A 27,787-nucleotide genomic window follows, 5' to 3' on the forward strand; every position below is an offset into this window, starting at 1 on the left:
GTTGTTCTAAGTCAAAAGTCACCTGTCAGTCCAACTTGTTCTCTTTATGATTCCTTCTTGCATCCCAGCACATCTATAAATGTAGGTGAGCACTGTCAGATGCCTGCAGAAGGCAATTTAGAAAAACACCCTCACCTAAGAATATGCTTATTGATTTTAGAAAGAGAGGAAGAGGGAGAGAGAAGAATAGAGGAGGGGAGAGGAAGAAGGGAGGGAGAGAGAAATATCAGTGTGAGAAACATCAATTGGTTGCCTCATACACGCCACAACCAGATATCGAACCAGCAGCCTGTCAGTGCACGGGGTGGTGCTCAACCAACTGAGCCACACAACCAAGGCAGCAGTTTCTAACTTTGGATCTCCATTTGCCTGTACTTTACTAAATAACTCATTTTCAACCGAAGAGCTGCTACCCTTTATGTGTGGAACAGGCTAGAATAAAACTGAAGGTGAAAAAAGCCTTTCATTCCTAGTACTATTTCTAAAAAATGTAGGTTTTGAAACACTTTGTTGTGTTTAAAGTGGTGTCCCACAGACCTCAGCTCAGGGATGTCTTTGTCCTTGGTTAAGTTACTTAACCTCTTTGAGGTCCTGAACTTCAGTTCCTCCATCTAAAAAATGAGTTAATAACTACTTTATAGGATTAATCTATAGTGAGTAGCAAAGAGAAAATATTCAATCAGTAATAGTTTCAGAAACTTTTTCCATATCCTTCTGTAGACCTGAAATTTTATTTGCTCTATTTTGAGAAAAGTTATTGTTTGTTTTACTCTCTCATGTTTTCCAATGAGCTGCCTGTGAGTATAACATGGGTGCATACACACCTAGAAGGCATGTAAGGGGAAAGGTCTCCAAACAGGAAAGACTAATGGTAGGAAAACTGATTGAATAAAAAGAAACCACAATCCCCAGTGTAGTTCAGGGTCAGCAGATTCATCTGGTGTATTTTCTTTTGGAAGAGGGAGCCTCCAGCCATGGTTGAAGCAAGCAGCACATAAGCTTCTTGAGCACAGACTTTGTCAGTTCACCCACCAGTGCCTGGAACGGCTCTTGCCACTGGGTGAGTGTGCAATTAATACCTGTTTTTCTCAACCAACAATTAAGCATCCTTAGATATAATCTGCCTTTGTATGAACCATGAGAAGTTCCTGGAGGTCAGCATAGGGAAGCGACAGGGATTCTAGGGACAAGGAGCCTTAACACTGAATAAGGATGACACCATTTACAGACAGACTACCTTCTTACCTTCAAGTAAACAATTTATAAAATGATCATACAAATTCCCCAATATAAAAATTGGTCTGAAATAGGTCAGGAAGAAGTCCAATATATTCTAGGCCAATGTCTGGAACATGGTGTATCTTGAAGCTGTCCCAACAAGATTTCCTTTCCTTTCCTTTTTTTTTCCTGGAGCAAAAAATCCCATTGTTGCTCAGAACTTATTGAGTATCAGCATGGTACTGGGTACAATGAAGCAAATAGGAGTTATGCTGCCCCCGAAGGTCTCTATGTCTCCGTGAAGTTTCCACACAATGAAGGAGTGAGAGAACAGTAGCAGTGATGCCAAATACAGTTCACATACCTGAAAACATCATCATGTGCTGGAAGTTCCAGGGGACCCTGTGCTTCCGGCCCAGATTCAGGAGGAAGGAGAGGGGATATATGTTGCAGGCTCTGGCAACAAAAATGGCTAGCTGTGGGTAGGCACGGCAGCACATTGAGGAAGATATGCACTGAATGTGTGAGTCCTGGACCTTTACATTTTATGTTCTTCACTTTCTCTATATTATGAACCAGAAAACAGGGATAAACATGCATGAATGCATGTCCAACTGGCTTCTAACATCCCTCTTTCAATGCAAATTCCTTTCCAGAAATAATAGAGAACCCTGCATTTCTTTGAATATATATTGGCTTACAGTTGTTAACCCAATACCATTTCAATCACTGTGCATTTTCTCATCACATTTCCTTTGCTGATGACTAGCTTAATGTCCAGTTCTGCTGCCAAATGGGAGGCAGAGAGTATGCAGAGGCTGTGGCACTATCTTCCCAAGCACTACTTTAGGAGGATAAATGTACTTTGGCTCCTGATTACCATCTCACATCAGTTTATACTCCCTGGGTGTAGCAAGCTTCATTTGTTTTATTTTATTTTTTTAGCAAATTTAATTTTGGAGGAATTGCCTATCTAAACGTATAATACAACTAATGCTTTAAGAGGCATTTGACTAAATCCAAANCTTACAGTTGTTAACCCAATACCATTTCAATCACTGTGCATTTTCTCATCACATTTCCTTTGCTGATGACTAGCTTAATGTCCAGTTCTGCTGCCAAATGGGAGGCAGAGAGTGTGCAGAGGCTGTGGCACTATCTTCCCAAGCACTACTTTAGGAAGGATAAATGTACTTTGGCTCCTGATTACCATCTCACATCAGTTTATACTCCCTGGGTCTAGCAAGCTTCATTTGTTTTATTTTATTTTTTTGGCAAATTTAATTTTGGAGGAATTGCCTATCTAAATGTATAATACAACTAATGCTTTAAAAGGCATTTGACTAAATCCAAACTTTAAAGGTTCCGATTTATGAAAATATTGGTGGTAGTCATCACTCTCCTTTTGTTATCTTGGACTCCTTCCCTGGTAGCCTATCTACCTCAGCAATTTTCAACCAGTGTGCTGCAAGAAATTTTAAAACATGTACTACCCGACTGTTCACTGAGGGACACTGACCTCTTTTTCCTTAAATTGTCAAATAAAAAAATGACAACAGCCAACACAACAATAGTTGTCTAATGTGAATGATTCTAAATGATACCTATATTTTTTGTCAGGTCAGCAAAAAATATTCATATATGCTTTTTGATGTGCTGCGGAGTTTTAGCAATTAATTTGTGTGAGCCATGAGATGAAAAATGTTGACTATCACTGATCTACCTATTCTAGTTTGCCCTCAGATCAGGTGGAGTCATTTGGGAAGAAGAGCTTCCTCCTAAAGTCCGAGTTTTGGATGAAATTTGAGGGTTGGGTGGAGTGCTCAGTGAAGGGAGAACAGGAGGCGAGTGCAGGGAGGTGCTTGGTTACAACAGGGCCTTGACAAAGGGGTCAACTCTCCCGGCTGTAAGGGTATCTGCCTGTGATCTGAGGAGGCATTTGTCCATTTCCAAGTGGCAAGGAGGACAGCTGCTGCTGACCGTCCTTGGGGACATCCCCAAAGCCTCGATGTCCTTTTGTTTGGCTATCCATTCCCATTGGGAATGCCCATCCCCCAGACTGAGAGCTACAAAAGTCCTCTGCATTGAAAGTGAGGTCTAGATGTTTTGTTACTTTGTTCTTAGGAAAGGATTATCTTATTGAAATAAACTTATATGTGCACAATAATTGAGATATTGAAAGCACACCCATCATGCCAATTTCATTTGGTCTTTACTCTGTATATCCTATTTTCAAAGTCCTTCCTGGAAAGATTTTACCACCTTGTAATAAAAACATTTCTAAAGCTTCATAATCTTGGCTGTCTTCTGATCATGCTAATGCAGATGACTATATCTCTCTATAAAGAACAGATTGACATTTTTATGTAAATGATTCATCATTTTAAACATGTTTTGAATATTTTAAAAAGTCACTCTCCTTTAATTCTCTCCTTTTACTTCCCCCAGTATTTTCTCAAGTTCTTGCACTGAACCTAAGCATTTATTAAGGTTCTGAATTTCTTAGGATGCTTTTCTCCCCCAGCTAGAAATTACTTATCTGCTTTAAATTTCGCCCTGTAGTAAACCTGAGAAACTACTTTAACAATTTAACAGAATAATCAGTAAAAGTAAGTAATTTGTTTTCTCTCATCACCCCATGTTCCTATTTCAAAGGATACGAAGGCTCCAAGTATAAAAAGAGCATTGAAGATATGATTCTGGAATGTGAACAGTGCCAGGCCCATATAGCAGAAGATGACGTTCTCAGCCAAGAAGTTCATAAATTCAAACAACTGAAAACAGAACAGAAACCAAAATCATTAATTGTGACTCAGGTTTGAATCCACTTAATAACCTGTAACATGTTTGGTGATTGAATGGTTCTCTACCTGTGAAGGGATTCCTTTGGACTTGCGCTTAGCTTTTACAGACTGGCTGACTCTCCTGTGGCTCTCTACCCAGTGACAGATGCCACAGCCATGTGTGAACTTCCCTTTCTCCTTCCCAACTGCAAGGCTGCCAGAAACACCCCTGCAAGGCTGCCAGAGGTACCCCTGGGTTATCTTAACCAGCAGGGATCCTCCATGGAACAATTCCTCCTGGGGTGACAGGATATTTTGTTATAGAAACCAAAATTACATGCTTGCTTAAGGTGCACTGTAGTCCACAATAATGATGTTTAGGTTCTTCTGCATATCACCTAGTAGGCATGCTTGAGTTCCCAGAACCTGAAAAAAAACAACCTTCAGCTAAATATTCTCCTTGGGTAGGCCAGAAGGGCAAAACTGGAAACTTGCAATAAGAATGAATGTCAACTGTAGTTCAACATTAGAATGATCAGTAAGTATATTTTAAACTTCAGACAATGAGACTCATTACATTGACTGATGTAATGATATCCACTAAATGCCTACAATTTCTAGCTGGTTAAAAAAAAGGTGATTAATCCCAGGGATCAGTTTAAACAGCAAGAACACAATAGATATGTCAAATTCAGTCAGAGGCATGAGGTAATAACATCTATGCTGACAAATGCTCCCTGGAACTATTTTTAGACCATTAACTAAACAATTTAAGTTTAACATGAAAAATGTTCTCCCGCTGTCAGATTAGAAGCAAAAAGGAAATGTGTTCAGGAGCTACAACATAGTAGATTTGGAAAGATTTCAGTTTATATTCCAGACTTTTCATCTGAAAATTCCTCAAACTTCAATCTCAGACCTAAACGTCTCTGGAAGCATTTCTCTTGGCTTTTTAAGAACTCATTTTATTTTCATGTAATGTGTTTAAGTGCTACAAATAATGCAAAATACTTGTTAACTGACAGTTGACCGAAAGAAAAACAGAACTGGTCAGAAACATTATCTAAAACCAGTAACAGAAAAAGTGGCCCTGGCTGGTGTAGCTCAGTGGATTGAGTGCGGGCCTGCAAACCAGACAATCACGGTTCGATTCCCAGTCAGGACACATGCCTGGGTTGCAGGCCAGGTCCCAGCAGGGGACTCATGAGAGGCAACCAAACATCTATCTCTCTCTCTCTCTCTCCTTCCCTTACCCTCTAGAGATAAATAAATAAAATCTTTAAAAAAGAAAAAAAAGAGTAGATTAAAGCAGGCACAGCTCCTTTGGCACAAGGTAGGATTTCTGCAAAGGCAGCGATCATCGGTTATTCTGAGCACTCGTTTCATATTCTAGAAAAGCTCATCTAAACAAACTCTCTTACCCAAATAACCACAGAAAACTTGAGAACATGGGAGCAGTATATAGGGGAAGGGGAAAACTTTTCTATGTCATGGAAGCTTTACTTTTCTTAAAGCGATTTGGCTATATTAATCTGTTCAGTCTGCCATAACAAAATAACATAAACAGGATGACTTAAAACAGAAATTTATTTGTCACAGCTCTGGAGGTTGGGAAATCTAAGACCAAGGTGCAGGAAGATTCAGTTGTAGTGAGGACCCTCTTTCTGGTTTGCAAACAGTAGCCTATTGCTGTGTCCGTATGTGGTGGAGAGAGAGATCATCTCTCTCATGTCTCTTCGTACAAGGGCATTAGTTCCATCCATGAGAGCTCCATTCTCTTGGCCTAATCACCTCCCAAAAGTCCCATCTCCAAATACCATCACATTGGGGGTTAGGACTTCACCTTCTGAATTGGTGTGGAGCACAAACATTCAGTTCCTAACAGCTATTCAGTTTTTAACATTTGTAAATACATGTCAAGGTTAAATTCATAGGGCCTCTTCCCCTGTGTATTTTACTTTAGATGGGACATTTTTTCCAACTATGATCCATCCAACATCTTCTTGGTGGCCATTCTCCGATTTTCCTTTGAGGTTAACCTTCTTCCCCACTCTCAGCCCCCAGATTGACGCCTCCATAGCTCAGATATGGAATATGTGAGTTGGGACTAAACAACTTAAACCAAAGCATTTCTCCAGCCAGCATGCTTGATTCAGAATGGCTGTGATGCACTGTGAGCCAAAAAAATACAGAGAGGCTTTTGCAGGGAGTGTGGGGACAAAGGCCCCCACCTTTTCGCTGTATGACAATTCAGTCGAATGCAGGCTAAGGGAGCTGCTGTCAGTCATCTCGATCCCCAGAAACAACCATCTGAGAGAGAAGCCCTATCCTGATGCTACCATTTAATGCTCCATGTTCAACCTCTCCCAAAGCAAAATCTACCCTTGGAGTTTTGAAGTAAAGAGACCAAGGAATCACTTTTTAAAACATATTTTATTTATTTATTTTCAGAGAGGGGAAGGGAAGGAGAGAGGGAGAGAAATACCAATGTGTGGTTGCCTCTCATGTGTCCCCCACTGGGAACTGGCCTGCAACCTAGGCATGTGCCCTGACTGGGAATTGAACTGTGATCCTTTGCTTCACAGGCCGCGCTCAATCCACTGAGCTACATCAGCTAGGGCATCGCTTTTTTATTTGAATTGTGGTTTCCATCACTTAAAATGCTACAAACTCCTTTACAGTCCTGCACCAGTTTAACAAAACAAAATACCTCTCTAACTCAACAGAGATGATAAAAGGGTGTGTAGCCAACTTTTTGACTATTTTTCAGTCAGCAAAATCTGTTATCCCTACCCACTACCACCACTTAATTTTAATCCATTTCTCACCTTAAAAATGCAAATAAGTATATGAGAAAAATCAGGGTTTTTTTCCTGTTGGTTTTTTTTAGATACGATGAGAATTTGTCCTACACATATGACATGGAAACCCATGATACTAAACATTTGTTTCAGATATTTTCTTCCTTTGGGTAACTCAGGATTTTAATTCTATTTAGCCACTTAATTTATTGACATCTAAACTGACCAGAACTGCAAGCAACTGTTTACGTACACATTGTATAAAACTTTGATTTTCCACTTAGGTCCACTTCTGAACCAGCTCTTTGTTCCAGTGACCTAGTCCTGTACCAATACCACAGTATTTTTAATGAATGTAGATCCATAATACATGGTATCATTTCATAGATATAGATTGTTTGCATGCTCTACCTTCTTCAGAATTTTCCTGGTTATTTTTGCACATTTAAAGAGTGTTTTTACTGATGCCTAATTACTCAGAAAAGAGTTTCACTCATATGTTTATAGTTCAGGATTTAAAGAGAGAATATTACTAACACCCAGGAATTACTCTTATTCCTTGTCCTACCTATACCTCCACACCCATTGCAACTATGTCCTATCAGCCCTTCATCATCATGAGTTAGCTTTCCTTGTTTATCAGTTTTTTTGTGAATGGATTCGGACACTATGTACTATTTCATATTTGTCATCTTTTGCTCAGCACTGTTTGTGAGATTTTTCGTGTCATATATAGAAGTAGCTTATTTTTTATTATATGAATATATCATAATTTATTTATTCACTCTACTAATGGTAGTCATTTGGGTTGTTTCCATTTTGGGGCTGTGATGAATTTTGCTGCTGTGAATACATGTTTGCACTTCCATGGAATTGCTGGAACATGGTGCCCAACAGTTTTCTACAGTGACAGCACTGATGCGCACTCTCGTCAGCAGTTTTGGTTGATTCATATTTTTGCCTACACTGGCTTTGAGGGCTGTTCTTCAAATACACATTTTTGCCTCTTGACATGGCCATTTGAATTTAGGAATAGGTGTGTCCATTCACACAAAAAATAACCACTTGCATTTTAATTGGAATTATATTAAATGTAGAGATGAATTTGGATAGAATGCACATCTTTATAGTTACTAAAACTTTGAATCCACAAATTTCATATATTCTTATAACTATTTTTATTTTCTTTAATTTTTCTCACTAATTTCCTTATAAAGATTGTGCATATCTTCTGTTAGATTTATTCTTAGATATTGATTTTTTGTGCTATTATAAATGGCACGCTTTTCAAACTTTCTTTTCTAGTTGTTTGTTGCTGGATACACATATATAATTAATTTCTTACTGAGCTTGTATTCAGGGCCTTAATAAATTTACTTAATAATTCTTGTAATTCATAATCATGTTGTTTACAAATAAAGATAGTTTTGTTTTTTCTTTTCCACTCATTATTCCTCTTTCATTCTTCACTTGTTAGATGGTACAGAGCAGGACAGGAGTTGATGGGTCTTCTTTACCTTACTCCCAGTCCCGAAGTGAAACTTTCAAAATTTCTCCACTAAATTCACAGAAACCTTTTAACAGATTAATGGCATTTCCTTGTATTACTTTTTAAAAATGGATTTAATTTTGTAATATTGTGTTTAGGACTTTTGTGTCTCTATGAAAAAAGACTGGCTTATAATTCTCCTTTCTTATTTAGTCTTTATCAGGTTGTATTTTAAAGTTACTGACATTTCACAAAGCAGATTCCTGTTCTTTTCCTTAGATGTTTAGAAGACTTCTGAGCTTGGAGTTCTCTTTATGGATAAAAATTAACTATAGGTACAATTATTCTAATAGATACAGCATTAGTCAGATTTCCTATTTATTTCTGTATTAGTCTTAGAAAGTTATGTTTGTCACTCATCTAAATTTATATATTTACTGCATACAGTTGTTCATAAGATCTTTAATATTTTTGCATTGGTATTTACATCTCCTCCTTCCACCCCATTATTGACAATTTGTGTGTTTTCTTTGTGATAAATCTTATTTGGGAGTTATCAATTTTGTGAGTGTTTCCAAGAAGCAATTTTGGCTTTGTTGATTTTTCTATGTTGTACTCTTTTTCCTCCCTATTTCATTAATTTATCTATTGTCTTCATTATTTTCTGTTATCCACATACTTTAGTTTAATTTGTTTTTATCTAGTATTTTAGTTCTTCAAATCTTGGATACCATGGCTGCTTTGTCAATTCATTTGAAACCTGCTTTTTTGTATTTTATCTAACTTTTCTAGTTGCTTCCTAAGAGAGAATTGTTCTGATGTCAGCTATCCCTCATAGCCAACTCTTCCCTACTTATTGTTCTGGGTAAATACTCATTTTTGTCAAATTTTCACCCAGATTTTTATGATATTTTATTTTGTAACACACAGAATATGTATATCAAATTACAGAGAAAACACAATTTTATAATATCATTTGGAGAAAGGATACATTATTTAGAAAGATTACAGAAAAACTTGGCTAATTTGGGGGAAATAATAACCAAAACTAAAGATGAATTTCTAACTCACTCCTTATACCCAAATAAGTTTCAGAAAAATAAAGGGTATAAATTAAAAAACAAAATATATAATGAAAAGAGAACCAACTATATGGGAAAACATATTTGCCAATGATACCTTGGACAAGGGTTTGATCTCCAAAACACATAAAGAACTCACAGGACTCCACTCCAGGAAGACAAAAAAAAAACCAAGCAAAAAGTGGGCAAAACACTTGAACAGACACTTCTCCAATGAGGACATAAAGAGGGTCCAGAGACATATGTAAAGATGCTCGGTATCACTAGCCATCATAGATGTAAATTAAAATCACAATGATAACACTTCACACCAGTGAGAATGGCCATCATAAACAAATCAACAGGCAACAAGTGTTGGAGAGGGTGTGGAGAAAAGGGAACCCTAGTGCACTGTTGGTGGGAATGCAGGCTGCTGCAGCCACTGTGGAAAACAGTATGAAATTTCCCCAGAAAACTAAAAATGGAACTTCCTTTTGACCCAGATATTCTACTACTGGGATTATACCTTAAGAGCCCTGAAACACCAATCCAAAAGAACCTGTGCACCCCAATGTTCATAGCAGCACAATTCACAATAGCCAAGTGCTGGAAGCAACCTAAGTGCCCATCAGTAAATGAGAGGATGAAAAAACTACGGTACATTTACACAATGGAATTCTATGCAGCAGAAAGAAAGGAAGGAGCTCCTACCCTTTGCAACAGCATGGATGGAACTGGAGAGCATTAAGCTAAGTGAAATAAGCCAGGTGGTAAGAGACAAATACCATATGATCTCACCTTTAACTGGAACCTAATCAACAAAAGAAAAAAAGCCAAAAAATATAACCAAAGACTTGGAGATCAAGAACAATGTGACAGTAACCAGAGGGGAGGTGGGAGGGGACAATAGGTGGAGGTAGGGAGGGCTTACAGGAATAAGTAAAAGGACATATGGACAAAATCAAGCCAGGTAGAAGCAAGGGAGGGAGGTGGGAATGGCTGGGGTGGGAGGGGAGTGGTGAGGGTTAAATATAGACAACGGTAATTGAACAACAATAAAATAATTTTTTAAATGCCATAATTTTGTATATATTTTTCAATCAGAAATTTTTATAAGAATTGTTTGTATTAGCAAAAGCCTAGAAACAAATACTTATAATAAATAAATAAATATGATATGATTATATAATAGCATACAGAATTTTATAATTTTATTTATTTATTTTATTTTAGATTTTATTTATTTATCTTTAGAGGGGAAGGGAAATAGAGAGGGAGAGAAATATCAATGTGTGGTTGCTTCTCGTGCATCCCCTACTGGGAACTGGCCTGCAACCCAGGCATGTGCCCTGACTGGGAATCAAACTGCGATCCTTTGGTTTGCTGGCCCACACTCAATCCACTGAGCTACACTAGCCAGGGCAGAATTTTATATGTATTGTTATAGAAAAAACCAAAGATCAATCGTAAAATACAAATTTCTAAGTTAAAGAAATAATGGATATATTTGTGTATGCATGAATCCATCAAGTGAATTAATAAATACAGATAACTTTCACTTTACTTTATGGATCTTTGTTTACTATTACTTATTTATTATTTACTTTATAGCCAGAGACACTGAAATCAGGAACAATCTGACAGTAACCAGAGGGGAGGTAGGAGGGGATAGTGGGGAATAGGGTGGGAAGTATTATTATTACTGCTTTTTACCATGAACCTGTGTTACTTTCATAGCTAAAAATACTAGATTAAATCATAAGAACAATTTTAGAATAAAAATTATTCCAAATGATTTCTTCCTTTGGTCTTGTTCAGGCAGCAATTCTTCATCTTTCCATTTTCAGTAACTTATCAACCATTCTTACCTATTTTTAATATTTTTCTTATTTTCTTTAAAAATTGCCTTTGAGTACATAAAAATACAAAGAGCAAAAAGAAAAGCACTTATCTTTTATGAAATATTTTTTCAGAATTTTACAAATTATAGATGAATAGACAACTTGCATAATGTTACATGAATCTGGCCATATTTTTATATAACTCACTTTATGAACTCAGTATTTTTGTAAGTCTCTTTCCATGGTAAGAAGTTTGAATTGACTAAACAATATTTAATGTCTACACAATACCTCCTTATATTTTCCTACCAAATTTTATTTCACTGTACCCATTATTGTACATTCGGTTGTTTCCACATTTCCCTCTTATAAACGATGCTGCACTGAGCACCTTTGCACAAATTCCCCCCCCCCCCCACTAAGCGGTTACTCCTTAGGAAAAATTCCTACACGTGGGTTACTTTTGTCAGTGTATACATTAAATTTTCTTTTTCAGCACACTACCAGTCTGCCTTTCAGAAAGAATATAGCAATTTGCATCTGTAATAACAGTGCAGAGGGTCCCCTTTCCCCCACACTCTAGCCAAAATTTGTTTTTGTCGATTTCTAAACAACTTGAAAGACTCACTTATTTTAAGTTGTAGGTGGCTGTTAGCATTTTTAGAAGGTTCACTTCATAACAATGCAGCAGCACTAATTAGCGCTCTTTTGTCTCTTTGCATCATGTAACACTGCTCATTTAAATAAACAGGCTTCATACTAATCTTCTCAGAGCACTCAATGAAGTGTGTGGCAAATTCAATTTAGTTTTACACACAAAAATCTCTTAAAGACATGTTTCAAAAAGGAGAATATATAATATGTCCATGCTAATAGAAGTAACCAATTTGACTTTTAGGACTTCATTGCCCAAGTAGAGCTTGGAGTAGTCAATTACTTTAGGGATAGATTTATTGGTCAATCTTAGAATGAATTAAAAAGCAAAAAAATCTCTACCCCTAAACCAATCATCCTCCTCATCATCACCACCATCCTCCTCATCATCACAATAACAATGTCAAGCTAGTTCATCAGTATTCAATATGAATACAGTAACTTCAAACTTACTTCCTCCTCATTCTGCAGTCAGTGAATAATGACTTGATTCAACATTTCATTTATCCAGTACTGTAAACAACATTTGTTTCCTTTCCATCAATTTACAGTTTAAAGAGGACCCAGGTTCAAAGTAATTTTTGCTTAGCAAAGCTTTTCCTCAGGGGGCAGAAAAGCAAGGTAAGAGTGCAAACAAGACTAGGGAAATATTTAAACTGCATTAGAGATCAGTCTGTGTTTACAACCTCTGAAAGCTCATAGGAAGCATTCATATATTAAACAGTTTACCTGGTCTTATCAGATGCTATGTTTCTTAGTCTGAGTTATTTGCTGACTATTTTGTAAAATATTTTTATCACTGATTTTGACTGACTTCTATTAGTAAGAGAATAAACTTTACCATATTACTATGGTTTATATAGGGAAATATTACAACAGTTCATTATATCTTGCTTACCTAATGCTAATTAAATTCACATGAATTCCCCAACATGACTTTTATTTGACTTAGTACAGTCTGACAAAATCTATGATTTTCATCTACTTGTTTAAGTTATGAACCAAGATTCATTTTAGCTGGAACGTTGAAGAGCCTACAAAACTTAATACAAAATTTTTTTATAGTATTGAGTTTATTTATAACTATTTTGAACAAACTGGAATACAAGTGATTAGTTTAATTCCTATATCAGGAGATTTGAAAACAAATATCACAATGTATTTTATTGAAATGATAAACTTTCGCTCCTGAGATTCTAACATTTGCTCAGTCCCAAGTCCTGAGGAAATTTGCTAAAGGTGAACTCAGTAATTTCTACGAGCTCTAGAGGTAGGGCAGGAGAGGAGTTGTTACTGAAGACCCGTGGCCTTTGCCACTAGGACAAAAGTGATCTAAAGGCTTTCTTTTCCATCAAAATCACAGTTCCCAGTGTGCAGGCTCCCTGCAAAAGCTGAAGACTTACATTCCATATGAGTATCAGTGCAATCCTTGGAGATCTTTCTAGATTTAGGACACTAATAAAAAGAGTATTACTGCTTCTAAAATAGTAATACTACTGGGATTTTTTTTATGACAAGTTGTGATGGGAAATATGTTAAAGGATTTTACTTTTAAAATATATAAAACTATAAACATGAGTCTATCTCTTTCTCTATCTCTATATAATCTATGGCCTAAAATAAGACCATGCAGTTTGGAAGTTCTGTCTCTGCCACCCTGCAGGAGGCAGGCTCCAGATCCAAGATCCAATTCTTGAAGTTGAGGGTGTGAAGGCCCTGCAGGAGAGGACATGGGCCACATAAGTGTTCAGAGAGCTGCTGCTTTGTCATATGTTTCTTTGCTTGAGAATTGCTTGGCCCCATGCACGCCCGGCTCTGACCCAACCTTTTCCTACCCCTGCATGTCATTGTCTCCTTTTAAACCTGACTTTTAAAATCATGAGAATTTCAAAAGCACAGACTATAAAAGTATAGCAAAACATATTTTAGGAAGATGAATTGGCATCATTAAGTAAGTAAAGCTAATATGGGATATAAATATAGTTACAGCTATAAGGAATTGAGCTTCATTAAACTGAATAAATACTGTAGCCAGATTTTCTTGAAATCCTTGAGCTTATAACTTAAAGGAAAAGTTATTTTCTATAATTTTGCTAAATTACTTTAGCCAGTAGACACTGATAATAGTGTTTTTATTTCTGGAGGTTTCCCAGTTTTGAATCTTTGTAGGGGTTTTTTGGTGGGGGAAAGAGATATTAAAGTAAAGGTCAGTTTAAGTCAATTGAACTTCTCAGTTGCATTTAAGTTAGTATGCTATTGAATTAAAAATAGCTTCTCAAGTCTTTATCTTTATGGAGTATTAATTATCATGAGATTGATCAGAAAAGTGGTCCTCACATAAGATTGGCCTTAGATCTATTTTGATGAACTGAAACATATACACACACCTCACATAATACAAGAAGATGAGATTTCAAGGGTAGAGCCACCTTGTAATGTATATGGTCCAGACACAGAGCCAATGCTTTTGTGCTTCAACACTCTCATTGAGGGGCTGCCCAGCTGGTAACTGAATGCTGCCAAAGACAGAACTCTCACTACTTCTACTACTTACAAGGAAGCAAAAGGGTCTTTTGGACATTTATGATTGTTAGAAAATCCTTCCATACACTGACCTGAAATTTGGTTCTCTATCACTTTCAACCACTTATCCTACTTCTACTTCTTAGATTATAGAAAATGAGCCACAGAGAATATGATTTTATTTCACACTACTCTGCTATTATAGCGAAAAAGAAATTTTTTTTTCAATTTTTTTTATTTAATTATTTTTCAAGTATAGTTTTCTGTCTATTACTCCCATCCCATCCCACCCCCCATCCTCCCCCCTCCCTCCTATTTCCACCCTTCTCAGTTGTTGTCCATGTATCCTTTATATAGATTCCTCTAAATCCCTCCCCTATTTCCCCTGAAATTCCCTCCCCTCTCCCCTCTGGTCACTGTCAGCCTATTCTCTATTTCAGTGTCTTTGGTTATATTTTGCTTGCTTGTTTGCTTTGTTGTTTAGCTTCCTGTTAGAGGTGAGATCATATGGTATTTGTCCTTCAACACCTGGCTTATTTCACTCAGCATAATGCTTTCCAGTTCCGTCCATGTTGTTGCAAAAGGTAGGAGCTCCTTCTTTCTTTCTGCAGCATAAAATTCCATTGTGTATATGTACCATAGTTTTTTGATCCATTCATTTACTGATGGGCACCTAGGTTGCTTCCAACTCTTGGCTATTGTAAATTGTGCTGCTATGAACATTGGGGTGCATAGGTTCTTTGGGATTGGTGTTTTAGGGTTCTTAGGATACAATCCCAGCAGTGGAATTGCTGGGTCAAAAGGCAAGTCCAATTTTAGTTTTCTGAGAAAATTCCATACTGTTTTCCATAATGGTTGTACCAGTTTGCAATCCCACCAACAGTGGACCAGAGTCCCCTTTTCCCCACACCCCCTCCAACATTTGTTGTTTATTGCTTTGTTTATGATAGCCATTCTCACCGGTGTAAAGTGGTATCTCATTGTAGTTTTAATTTGCATCTCTTTGATAGCTAGTGATATTGAGCATCCGAAAAAGAAAATTTTTATGAAAATAGCTGCAGCAGTAGGCAAGTGTACATTTTCAGCAGCAACTGCCGCAGTCCAGTCTTGCTAGTCCCCAAAGTGAACATTTTTCTAGGCATTTGTGGCTGGCATGTGGGGCTTGAGGCTAGAATTTTTCACGTGTCAAATGAGGATGAAAACAGTGTTGACCTCATAGGGATGTCTTACTGAGCACCTAAAATCATCTGTGAAATACTCTAACCTTCAACTAAATTCTATCCTGGGCCCTAATTAAGTTTTCTTCAGAACGTTAGTCACTACTCATGTTATGCTGTATTTGTATATTTCATCTGCTCCCCACAAGAACACAAAGTGTGGGGGCTATGGTGATCAGACTTATGTTTAAATAAGTGTTTTCCAGGTGGATCTTCTCAGTGGATATAAAAGTACTGGTTCTTAGGGCAATAAGGAGTTATGGTGTGACATAATCAGTTTCTCCATGGTTTTGCCAATAAATACTTGCTAAAGGAAATTAACTACTTGAAACAATGTATTTTCTCTGTGGATATTAAACCTATGCTTTAAAAAATCTCTTAAATAAACCAAAATAAAATTGACATTTATATCAGGTACTGGCATGAAAAATTCACACATTATCAAAACTTGTAAAGGTTCATTTTCCATTTAACTTTTTTATTTAGCTATTCTTAATCTTTGTTATTCATCTTGTGTGTCATTTTATCTTTGTAATTGGCCTACTTAAATTTCTTCTGGGGTGGGAGTATGAAGAGTGGACCCCAAAATGGGCAGATTTCTAATGATGTCATTTTGTAAGGTCTCTGAGTTGAATACCAGTACCTCAGCGACCCACCCACATATGGCTGAGGATAGACCACTTCCATCCACTACCAGAACCATGTGCTCTTTCTACATGCAGAGCTACCACTGGAAACGTATAGAATATTGAGCCCCAAACACGATGAGCTGTATTTTGACCTCTTGATGCCACCGTACTTCCTTGATGAGAGCATTGCACACTCAAAACCTAGGGTTGAGGACATTGTTTAGTGTTGTTTTATGATCAGCTATTTCACAATGAAATGCAGTAGAACATCAAGACAAATGCATCACACTAGAATCAAGCCAGTATTTATTCAAAACGGCTTTGCTTCCTGTATTTTAGAGACAGAAGTTGAAGTAAATGTTTGAAATAACATTTGGTTGTATCATTATCTTCAAATTTTCAAAAGCTCCTTTGCTTGATGCTATGTTATTTCCAATAAACACTGTCATTTATTTTAGTTCATTCATCATATTCAAATTACTTTGATAAGCTTTCTAAATTAGCTAATTTTAAATGCTCTGATGGTACAATGGAAATTATAACTTTTCGGAAAAATTTCTTTGACTGCCCTTACCCATCTCCTAGTTTTGAGGAAAACAAATTTGAAGACTAATTAAACTGATTTACTCTGTAATCTGACCAAATACATTCTCTGCTTAACTTTTCATCTTGTTTTGGGGTCATCTTTCAAACAATACATAGGGATTGATATTTTATAATTTAGAAGGTAAAGAAGTACACATGTTTTTTTCTTGTGTGTTTCAATATGATTTTTACTCTAATATATGTACATAACACTCAACCTTATACTATACACAAACAGTAATATGTTTAAATCTGAATAGTTTGTTCTCTGGATGGTTAGATATTTAATTGATATGACTGGCAAAGAAAAGAAGAAATGCAGCTAAGTGTTAAGAATCATACTCATTATGCAGAAGTCTCTGAACACAAGTTTTGAGCCGTGGTGGAGTGGATTATGGAAAGGCTTGAAGCTCAGAGTATAGCATTGATTCTGCTGAGCATGGTGAAAAGCTGGAGAATGTGAGAGTCTTAGCAAATCAGAGAAATCAGTGAAAATGAAAGACAGAAATATATGACATTTGAATAATGCCTTTTAGTTTGAAAGTAGCTATCAAATGATTTTTATGATGCTATGGATATCAATAAATCAATAGCTGATGAAAATTAAATTTGCTTGGCTCATTCCTTCGTAATGAACATTGAAATGCAATGAATGCAGATTGTCAGTGTTTACACTGTACTTCAGAAAACTCTTATTTTACACTGATTAACGTTGGTGACCTTTTTTCCTTAACCTCTCTTTGTATTTAAGCTATTGTACATCCTTGACAAAATAGGTAGAATTTCAAAAATTATGAATTGTTGTAATACAAGAATGTTTCTCACTTTGTTCACAAGGATGGCAGTTACAGTTTCACATTAAAAACCATGCAACCATAAATCAATTCTGAATGAACATTCTAGCTTTGACTTATATTGGTGGTTTAGAACTAATTTTATTTTGTTTCAAACTGTTTAGGTATTTTGAAGTTACCTCACAGAGTTCCCTTAGAAAGTTCTCTTGTAGTGTATTTGTATTTTTGATAATGTTCAAAAAGTTTATATGCAATATAAACCATATACATACATAGAGGGAAGACTCTTACACATAGTCACCAGAAGCTCTTAATATTCTCCACTCTCTAGATGAATTCCACCTTCCTTTTGTAAGGCACAGTGCGTTAAGACAGTACCCTCAATGCTGGTGGCTACTGAGTTATTCTCCAGGGTGCCCAAGTCACTGCTGCTCCTACCACAGGAATTTTAGGTTTAGTAGTACTCTACTCCACTTGTTCCAAAATCTGTTTATCTCTGACTTCAGTTGGGGTTTGTAACTGTGGAATTTAACTATATAGATTAATTTAGTGCAGACATGAAAGTTTCCTCCCCCCCAAACTAAGTTAAATGTGTAGAAAAGACTTGATAAAATTTAGTTGCTTAGAAATGCTACTGACTTAGTAATAAGCAGAACAACTGTAAAATGTGGCAAAAATACATATTTAAATATAGAAGGATCCTTAAGTTATACTGGTTCGCCAATGTATTTTAAGTCTTGGCTCTGAACTAAAGACACAGAAATAGAAACTCTAAGTTCTGGTAGATATATTTTGGGTGTGTTTTATACAAGAAAGAAAACCTAGAACTCTAAGATTTTTTAAAAAAAGCATTGCCTCTATCAAAAGATTGGCAAATGAATATGCATTTATGTAAGTGTCAATTAAATATCAGAGGTGTTGGTGTCATTGTTAATAATTCCTTGCTTCTACTGACTTTTCCATTAATTGACTGGTACTAATTTTCTGTTAGATAAAAGTGAATGTTCATTCCTTCTCTACTCCAATTTCTTTTTGAATTTAATGCAGAGGTGGCAAAAGTAGGCCTGCAGTTGTAAGTATATAAAATACAGATTATATTCTTATATTATTATTTATTTATTCTTATATTAATCATTTTATTGTTATTACTAACCTACTTTGGCAACCTTGTATTTCCATTTGGTTCTTTTCAAAACTTCTTATACTTCTTCATATTACTAATATTCTCCTTTATCTATTTAAGGATACTAATCATGTCTATTTTAAATTCTTGGTCTGTCTGTTTCAATAATTTTGCTTCATGTGTTCTTCATCAGTTTTAGTTTCTATTTTATAGTTGTTATATTCATTGGGCATCTTGTTATTTTGGCCTACAAGTTCATATTTTCATGGGGTTCATCCTGTCTGGTAATGTTCTGAGGAAAGGTGAATATATAGTGCCTGTCTAGAAGTGTCCAGCCATGTAATATGAAAACTAGAGACATTTATTGATGAAGATACAAGAAACATTGTACATAGGACAATGACACCTCAGTCCACTTCAAGTAGGTAGGTACCTTGGGACCTCACACAATTCTCCCAGTTGCCATCAGCTGTCCCATTGTGTTTTCCTGAATTTCATCAATGGTCTGAAATCTCTTCTCTTTCTAAGGTGATTTTAGTTTTAGAAAAATGCAAAAGTTACTGAGTACCAAATCTTGGCTGTTGGGGGCTGAGTTACCTGAGAGATTTGATGTTTCACAAATAAAATTCTGTATCAGCCATGATGCATGAGTGGGTGCCTTGTTGTAATGAAGCTACCAGTCACCAGTTGTCCATAGTTGCAGCCTTCTGAGACACCTGAGTAGTTTCTATGGAGGAACGTTCAAGCCTAACACAAAATGTGATGCAGATTCATTGCTCTACTAGCTCAATCATTTTGAATGTGATGACCACATACACTCAATAGTGTCTACCAACCCCAATAACTAGCATGATGAAGTCATCATTGTACACTCACGCATATTCCAGACCATTCTCCTCAGCTACCAGGTTATATCAATGTCATGCAAACCATTCTTGTTATATTAGCAATGTTTGACTTTTTCTGGAAAGACTTTGTATACACTACAGTGTCCTTTGGTGATTTTAGGAGGTGGGAAGGGATGAACTCCAGGCTAGAGATAGCCTTCAGCACCATCAAATTTTTGAAGAGCCCTCAAACTGAACTGAGTTCACTGTTCTGGCAATTCCTCTGCCAGGTACTCACCCTTCAATTCTTAGAATGACATAAAACTGGGAAGAGGCAATCTCTCTAGGCCAGTCTCCATTAGCCAGGGGATTGGGAGCCACAGGAGACAGTGGAGAAGCTGCTCAAGGACAGGGCAACTAATTTCCCCCACCTTTATCAACTTATTTACTGCCCAGATGTTACCCCATTGACACCACACTGCATGCCCTAGGCTGTTGCCATAAGGCAGGTGAAGATCACCCCAAAACATTGAGGGGGAAAAGGTAATGCAGAAGTTAAAACCTCTAACTGAACCTCTCTTTCCACTCCTTTTTGGGCTCCTTCCAGGTGCCACGATCCTCCACACTGCTCCAAGACCACCTCTGGCCTCTCCAGGACTCGTTGTAGTTTTGCTACTTGCTCAGCCTTATGTTTCTTCTCAATTATGTAGCATCTACAGGTTTTATTGGAGAGGAAGGAACCTGCAGCTGACGTTAGTTTTCTGTCTTGTCAGAACTGATTTTTGTGTTATTTTTTTGAAGTTAAAGTTGCTGATTGAGAATGATAAATGGTATTGAGGGATTCTCCTCTGTAGGGGTTTCTGAGGTTAATTTGAGTTGTGTCAGCCCTCACCAGCAGTAGAGCAGGGGCCGCTCAAGGAAAACTGGGCTGGGATCAGCCAGTGGCCTGTGCCCTCCGGCTCTTTGTGTGTGTGAGGAAATCACACATTGAATTTTTGGGGACCTATCTATTTCAGATACTTTCCTCTTTGTTCGCATCTAAATACAATTCTGTTTGTCCACTATTTGTTCTATTTTTGGTTTGAGAAACAAAGTTACTCTACTCAAAGAGATCTAATTGCTTGTACCCCTTATACTTTCTGGGGTGTCCAACCTGCAGCCCACAGGCCATATGTGACCTGGGATGGCTATGAATGTGGCACAACACAAAATCATACATTTACTTAAAACATAATGAGATTTTTTGTGATTATGTATCACAGTATATTTAAGAAGTGGCCCAAATAGACTCTTCTAGTGTGGACCAGAAACATCAAAATGTTGAACACCCCTGCTTTACATGCTGAACACCCTAGAGTCTCACATTCTGGAAAAATCAAACTGAGCACTCAGAACAATGAGTAAAGTCGCAAAAAGGCAATTTCTTCTATAAGATACACAAGATAAACTAACCTGTAAGCTCCAGTAGGGTGCTGATGGCCACATTTGTTGTGTTTATGACTGAACACCAGCTCCCAGCAGAAAGCTTAGCGTATCATAGCACTCAATAAATATCTGTTGAATGAATGAAATGAATAAAAAGAGAACTCCCAGGAACTCCTTTGTGACAGTATAAGTTTGCACAGTCCTCCTACATAAAAATATTTATAGGATGTAACACCCTGAACTGAGAAATTCTACCTCTTGGAATTTATCCCAAATAGATAATGTGACAAAAATGCATAGATTTACATCAAGAGGTTTGCTTCTTAAAATAACAAATATGAAGACAACCAAACCACACATCAAAAGGAGAAAACTTAAATGATTGAAAAGGGACTACGCCTCTAAAGTTTCACTGCCATATATGAGGTTTCCTATAGATTTTTACCAGCCTCACTTCATTCATACATAAAGGAAGTCATCCTTCTTAGACTAACAAGAATTTTTATATTTGGTATCTGTGGAACTTTTTATAGGGAGTGCTTTTTCTTATATTTACTGAGCTTTTTTTTCATTTGTTAAGGTGGTAAATTGTACTCAAACATTCTAGTAGTAGAGAATCCTTGCATTTCTGGGATAAAACAAGTTCAGACACAATGTACTTCGGTTTTTACAATGATCAGTTTGGCTTGCTGATATTTTGTTCATGCTCTTACATCTATGTCCATAATTGAGATTGGCATATACTTTTCAATTTTATTGCTGCCATTGACTGGTTTTGATTTCAGGAGTATTACAATAGCTTCATGAAGTGATTTAGTGGTACGTTCCTCTATCTTTTTTTTTTCTTGAAAGGTTTGTATAAAATTGAATGATCTATTCCTTGAAAGTTGGATAGTATTCACCTATAAAATAATCCGGGCCTTGTGTTTTTTGTGAATGGATTCTCAGTTACTGATTTACTTTCTCCAATGCGTATATGTCTATTCAGTTTCCCCACCTTCAGATAGTTTTGATAAGTAATATGGTTCTAGGAAATTTTCCATTTGTTTAAGTTCTTAGATTTATTTTCATCAGTTGTGCATGACATGTTCTTATCTTTTTAAAATTTTAAAAATTTTTATTGTTGTTCAAGTACAGTTTTCTGTCTTTTACTCCATCCCAGCCCACCCCCGCAGTGCTCCCCACCTCCCTCCCATTTCTACCCCCCTTAGTTTTTGTCCATGTGTTCTTTATACTTGTTCCTGTAAACCCTTCTTCTCCTTTTCCCCTGAAATTCCCTCCTATCTCCCCTCTGGTCCCTGTCAGCCTGTTCTCTATTTCAGTGTCTGGTTATATTTTGCTTGCCTGTTTGTTTTGTTGTTTAGGTTCCTGTGAAAGGTGAGATCATATGGTATTTGTCCCTCACCACCTGGCTTATTTCACTCAGCACAATGCTTTCCAGTTCCATCCATGCTGTCACAAAGGGAGGAGCTCCTTCTTTCTTTCTGCTGCATAGAATTCCATTGTGTAAATGTACTGCAGTTTTTTGATTCATTCATTTACTGATGGGCACTTAGGTTGCTTCCAGCACTTGGCTATTGTGAGTTGCGCTGCTATGAACATTGGGCTGCATAGGTTCTTTTGGATTGGTGTTTCAGGGTTCTTAAGGTATAATCCCAGTGGTGGAATATCTGGGTCAAAAGGCAGTTCCATTTTTAGTTTTCTGGGGGAATTCCATACTGCTTTCCACAGTGGCTGCAGCAGCCTGCATTCCCACCAACAGTGCATGAGGGTTCCCTTTTCTCCACAACCTCTCCAACACTTGTTTGTTGATTTGTTTATGATGGCCATTCTCACTGGTGTAAAGTGTTATCTCATTGTGGTTTTAATTTACATCTCTCTGATGGCTAGTGATGCTGAGCATCTTTTTATATGTCTCTAGGCCCTCTGTATGTCTTCCTTGGAGAAGTGTCTGTTCAAGTCTTTTGCCCATTTTTTACTTGTTTTTTTTTGTCTTCCTGGAGTGGAGTCCTGTGAGTTCTTTATGTGTATTGGAGATCAAACCCTTGTCCGAGGTATCATTGGCAAATGTGTTTTCCCATGTAGTTGGTTCTCTTTTCATTTTAATGCTGTTTTCTTCAACCATGCAGAAGCATTTTCCTTTGATGAGGTCCCATTTGTTTATTCTTTCCTTTATGTCCCTTGTTTTGGGGGACAGATTGGTGAAGATGTTACTACACTGAATGTCTGAGGTTTTTCTGCCAGTGTTTTCCTCTATGACTTTAATGGTTTCACAATTTATATTTAAGTATTTTATCTACCTTGAATTTATTTTTGTGTGTTGTGTAAGTTGGTGATCAAGTTTCATTTTTTGCATGTAGCTGTCCAGATCTCCCAACACCATTTGTAGAAAAGGCTATTTTTACTCCATTTTATGCTTCTTTCTCCTTTGTCAAATACTAATTGACTATAGAGATGGGTTTATTTATGAGCTCTATGTTCTATTCTATTGGCCTATGTGTCTGTTTTTATGCCAATAACAGGCTGTTTTGATTATAGTGGCCTTATAATACAGTTTGATATCAGATATTGTGATCTTTCCTGCTTTGTTCTTCTTTCTCAAAGTTGCTGCAGCTATTCGAGGTCATTTATGGTTCCATATAAATTTCTGAAATGTTTGTTGTATATCTGTGAAATATGTCATTGATACTTTAATAGAGATTGCACTGAATCTATAAATCACTTTGGGTAGTATGGCCATTTTGATTATGTTAATTCTTCCAATCCATGAGCATGGTACATGCTTCCATTTGTTTGTGTCTTCCTTAATTTCTTTCTTCAGTGTTGTATAGTTTTCTGAGTATGGGTCTATTACCTCCTTGGTTTTTTTTCTAGGTATTTTTTTTCTGTTGCTATATCAAATGGGATTTTTTCCTGATTTCTGTTTCTGATGTTTCATTGCTGGTGTACAAAAATTCCTTTGATTTCTGAATATTGACTTTGTATCTAGCTGTTTTGCCATATTCGTTTACTAGGCTAAGTAGTTTTTTGGTGAAGTCTATATGATTTTCTATGTACACTATCATATCATCTGTAAACAATGACGGTTTTACTTCCTCCTTTCCAATTTGGATGCTTTTTATTTCTTTTTCTTGTTGGATTGCTGTGGCTAGGCCTTCCAATACTATGTTGAATAAGAGTGGTGAAAGTGGGCATACCTGTCTTGTTACTTATCTTAGTGGTAAAGCTCTAAGTTTTTGCCCATTGAGTATGATGTTGGCTGTAGGTCTCTCATATATTGCCTTTATTAAGTTGAGGGTTGCTCCCTTTATTCCCACTTTGCTAAGTGTTTTTATCATAAATGGGTACTGTTGTCCTTTTTAATATGTAGTTTTTAAATGAAACCTTATTTCATTTAAATACTACATTTAATTACCTGCATGTGATGAATTTGGGTATGCAGTTTAATTATATTTATTTTGTACAATTGATTATAATTAAACAAGCAATACATAAATATAGTTTTAAAATCATAAGATCATTACAGAAGATAGAATCCCTTCTGACTACTCTTTCTATTCCCTCTCTCTCTCATCCCATGTTGTATGTTTTTATCTGGAAAGATAAACTCTTAAAAATGTTACTGTTTTATGTTTTTCAAAATTGTATTATCTTAAAAATTTGCTGGTTGTAGGTTTTATACATTATTTATTTAACAGATACTATAAAATTGCCCTCTAAATGAGTACATCAGTTGACTTTGTCATGAGCAGTTTATTGGAATATCTATTTCCCTAAAACATTACAAACACCTAATTTGATCAACTTTTAAAAGTTCTGTTAATCTCATGAATATAATCTTATTATTGTTTTAATTTTTTAGCCCTTGATTAATAGTGAGTTTGACCAACTTCGCATGTTTGGTGACCAACTGGAATTCCTGTTCAATGAATAGCATATTCATTTTTTAAACATTTTCTTTAGATTTTTGTTCAAAAGTATTTTTATTCTATATTGAGTAAACATTACAAAATACTCATATCTGTGAAATATTAGAAATATATATACATACACACTCCCCATACATTTGAAAAAATAGGACATGACCTTTTTATCTCAAAATTGGTCTACGCTTTTCTGTTATCCCATCCTACCATCCTTCCTCTGCTATAATCTCTGTTCTAAAATTTGTGTTCTTTATTGCCTTGGTTTCATTTATACATTTGTTGCACATCTTAGTATCTCTGAAAAATGTATTATTTGCTTTTTCAAATTTATATAAATTAAATCATGTTGCATACATTACTCAACACTTTTGTCTTGAGATTTACCCATGTTGTTTTGCTCTAGTTCTGAGTTATTAATTTTTATTGCTGTACTGTGTAAATAAATGAAACACATTTATCTATTCCACTGTTGATGGACATTCGGGTTGTTTCCAGTCCTTTGTTATTATAAGCAGTGGAGCTCTGACTGTTCTTATACCTGTCTCCCGATGCATATTGAAGCATTTTAACTAGACAGTATTCACTAAAAGTGGCACTGTAAAGTCAAAAGATATATCCATCTTAGCTTTAGTAGATACTGTCAAATTGTTTCCCAAAGGTATTTAAATTTATATTCACACCAGCAGCATATAAATGTTTCAGTTGTTCCACACTCTCACCAAAACTTGACACTCATTAATTTACTCATTTGACAAAAAGCTACTGAGGACCTACTACGTGCCAGCCACTGTTGTGGGTGCTGAAGATACAGTAGTGAGAAAACCTGACAAAAGTCTTTGTTTTTTTGGAACATAGTCTATCGAGCAGAAACTAAATAAGACAAATAACTAATACATATAGTATATTAGTGGTAAGAGCTATGGTAAAATAATACAGCATAAAATGGGATAAAAATATCAGGGTGCTTATTGGAATTTTAGATAGTGTCCAGTAAGATTTTGCTGAGAAGAGGCTTTTACATAAAGACCTAAAATAAAAAGTACAGGAGTAAGCAAGGTAAACATCTGGAGGAGAATTCCAGTTAGACAAGCAGCAACACAAAGGCTCTGAAGAATAGCAAGAAAGCCAATGTAGTTGGAGCAGAGAAGCAACATAAAGAAGAGGAGATCAGAGTGAGAACCAGGAACCAGGTGATTTAGGAACCTGTAGGCTTTGTGAAGATTTTGGCTTTTATTCAGGAAACGGGATGTCACTGGAGAGTTTTGAAGAATCGAGTGACACGGTCTGATTATGCTTTAAGACCATCATTCTTGTTACTGGTTTGCACATAGCCTAAGGAGGCCAGCACTGAAGTAGAAGGATAGATTAGCAGGTTATTTCCCCAGTGGGAGAGACCAGTGAACCTGGACTACAGTGGTGGCAATGGGGCTGTGAGAAGAGGTAAAAATCTGTATATTTTGGAAGTCAAAGTGAGAGAATTGTTTGCTGAAGGACCAAAGATGGAGTTATAGATGACACTAAGATTTTGGCCTGAGCAAATGCTCCCATCAGACTGCTACTAATGAGGTTAATGCCTCCATGGAGAAGGGGAATTAGCCACATTTTATGCATGAGGAAGCCAAAGCCCAAAGAACTGCAATAACGTGCCCAAGAGCATACAGCTAAGTATGTGGATCTTGGGCTTGAAACCAAATAGTCTGACTCCAGGGCCTATATTCTTAACCAGTATACCTATTTCATTCCCAACCTCCTGTCCCCAATCTGCTAGTCATGGCTTTAATTTTAATTCCTATGTGATCATTGATATTGAACATTTGTGAAATATTGATAACTACTAATGTTTGAAGTACCTGTTAATAACTTTATCTATTTTTACAAATCAATGGGCAGTTTACCTTTTCATTGCTGATTTGTAGGAATTCTGTATATACTCTGTTCTACTCATGCTTTGGCAGTTACGTGTCAAGTTGCAAATATTTTCTCATGCTCATGACTAGACTTTCTCCTGTTTTTATGTTGTCTTTTAAAGAACAAAACTCTTCATTTTAGTATAGTCAAATTGATCAGTTGCCCCTTCATATATTTTTTGAGCTTTAGAAGTCTTTCCAAATCTGAGATCATAAAGATTGTCCTCTAAAAGTTTTATGAGTTTTGCCTTTCACATTTACATCTTTAACCTAACTTGGAATAAACAGAAAAAAAGTAGTCTCTTCTGTTAGAGTCAAGAGAGTTAGTTATTACTATTTTGGGGAGTATCAGGGAAGTGGCTTAAAGAGGCACGAGAGAGGTTCTGTGGTGCCGGTAATCTTTCTTGATGTGGGGGCTGTCGACACAGTTGAGTTCAGATCCTAAAAATTCAGTAAGCTGAATTTCAGTGCACTTACATGCATTTTTTTTTGTGTACATTATACTTCGATTAAGAATTTAAGAAGTTAAATATGACAGTCTCATGAATTTAGTCCATTTACAGTTTTGTTTACTATTAATGTATTTGAATTTATTTATACCATCTGCTTTCCAATTATCCTTTTCTGGGCATTTGGGGTCTTGTTGCTGTTGTTCACATTTCCTGCCTTCTGTTGTATTAACTGACATATTTTCTTCTTTATTTCTCCACTGGGTTGAAAGTTATATATTCTATTGTAAAATACACATTTTATGTAAAGTGAGTTACTATTAATACTCCCTTACAAGAACTTAAAATCCTTTGATCTGCTTCCTCCTCATTTTAATATTTTATGATAGTTTCTCATATTTTTGTTTTCCTCTTTAATTTCTTTAATCATTTTAAATGTATACTTTTGTGACCTTTACCTAGTTATTCATTATATGAAAATCTTGGGGTCTAATTCGGTTTGCTATTTCTACTTTCTCTCATGGTGGTCTCTTTC

At 36.4% G+C, this 27,787-nt stretch overlaps 1 protein-coding gene across 2 annotated transcripts in view; it reads right to left on the bottom strand.

Moving 5' to 3' along the window:
• Nucleotides 1-27,787, bottom strand: part of SLC9A9 (solute carrier family 9 member A9) — a 529,481-nt gene that overhangs the window by 210,781 nt on the left and 290,913 nt on the right. For both annotated transcript variants that reach the window (XM_037040394.1, XM_037040405.1), the window contains exons 10-11: nucleotides 3,879-3,992; nucleotides 1,583-1,694 (exon numbers count right to left, since the gene is read on the bottom strand). In XM_037040394.1, coding sequence (XP_036896289.1) covers nucleotides 1,583-1,694; nucleotides 3,879-3,992 — 226 coding nt within the window. The remainder of the gene's footprint in view (nucleotides 1-1,582; nucleotides 1,695-3,878; nucleotides 3,993-27,787) is intronic.

Source organism: Sturnira hondurensis, unplaced genomic scaffold, assembly GCF_014824575.4.
Source record: "Sturnira hondurensis isolate 20B ecotype Veracruz unplaced genomic scaffold, ASM1482457v3 Scaffold0000396, whole genome shotgun sequence".
In the NCBI taxonomy this organism is placed as follows: domain Eukaryota; kingdom Metazoa; phylum Chordata; class Mammalia; order Chiroptera; family Phyllostomidae; genus Sturnira; species Sturnira hondurensis.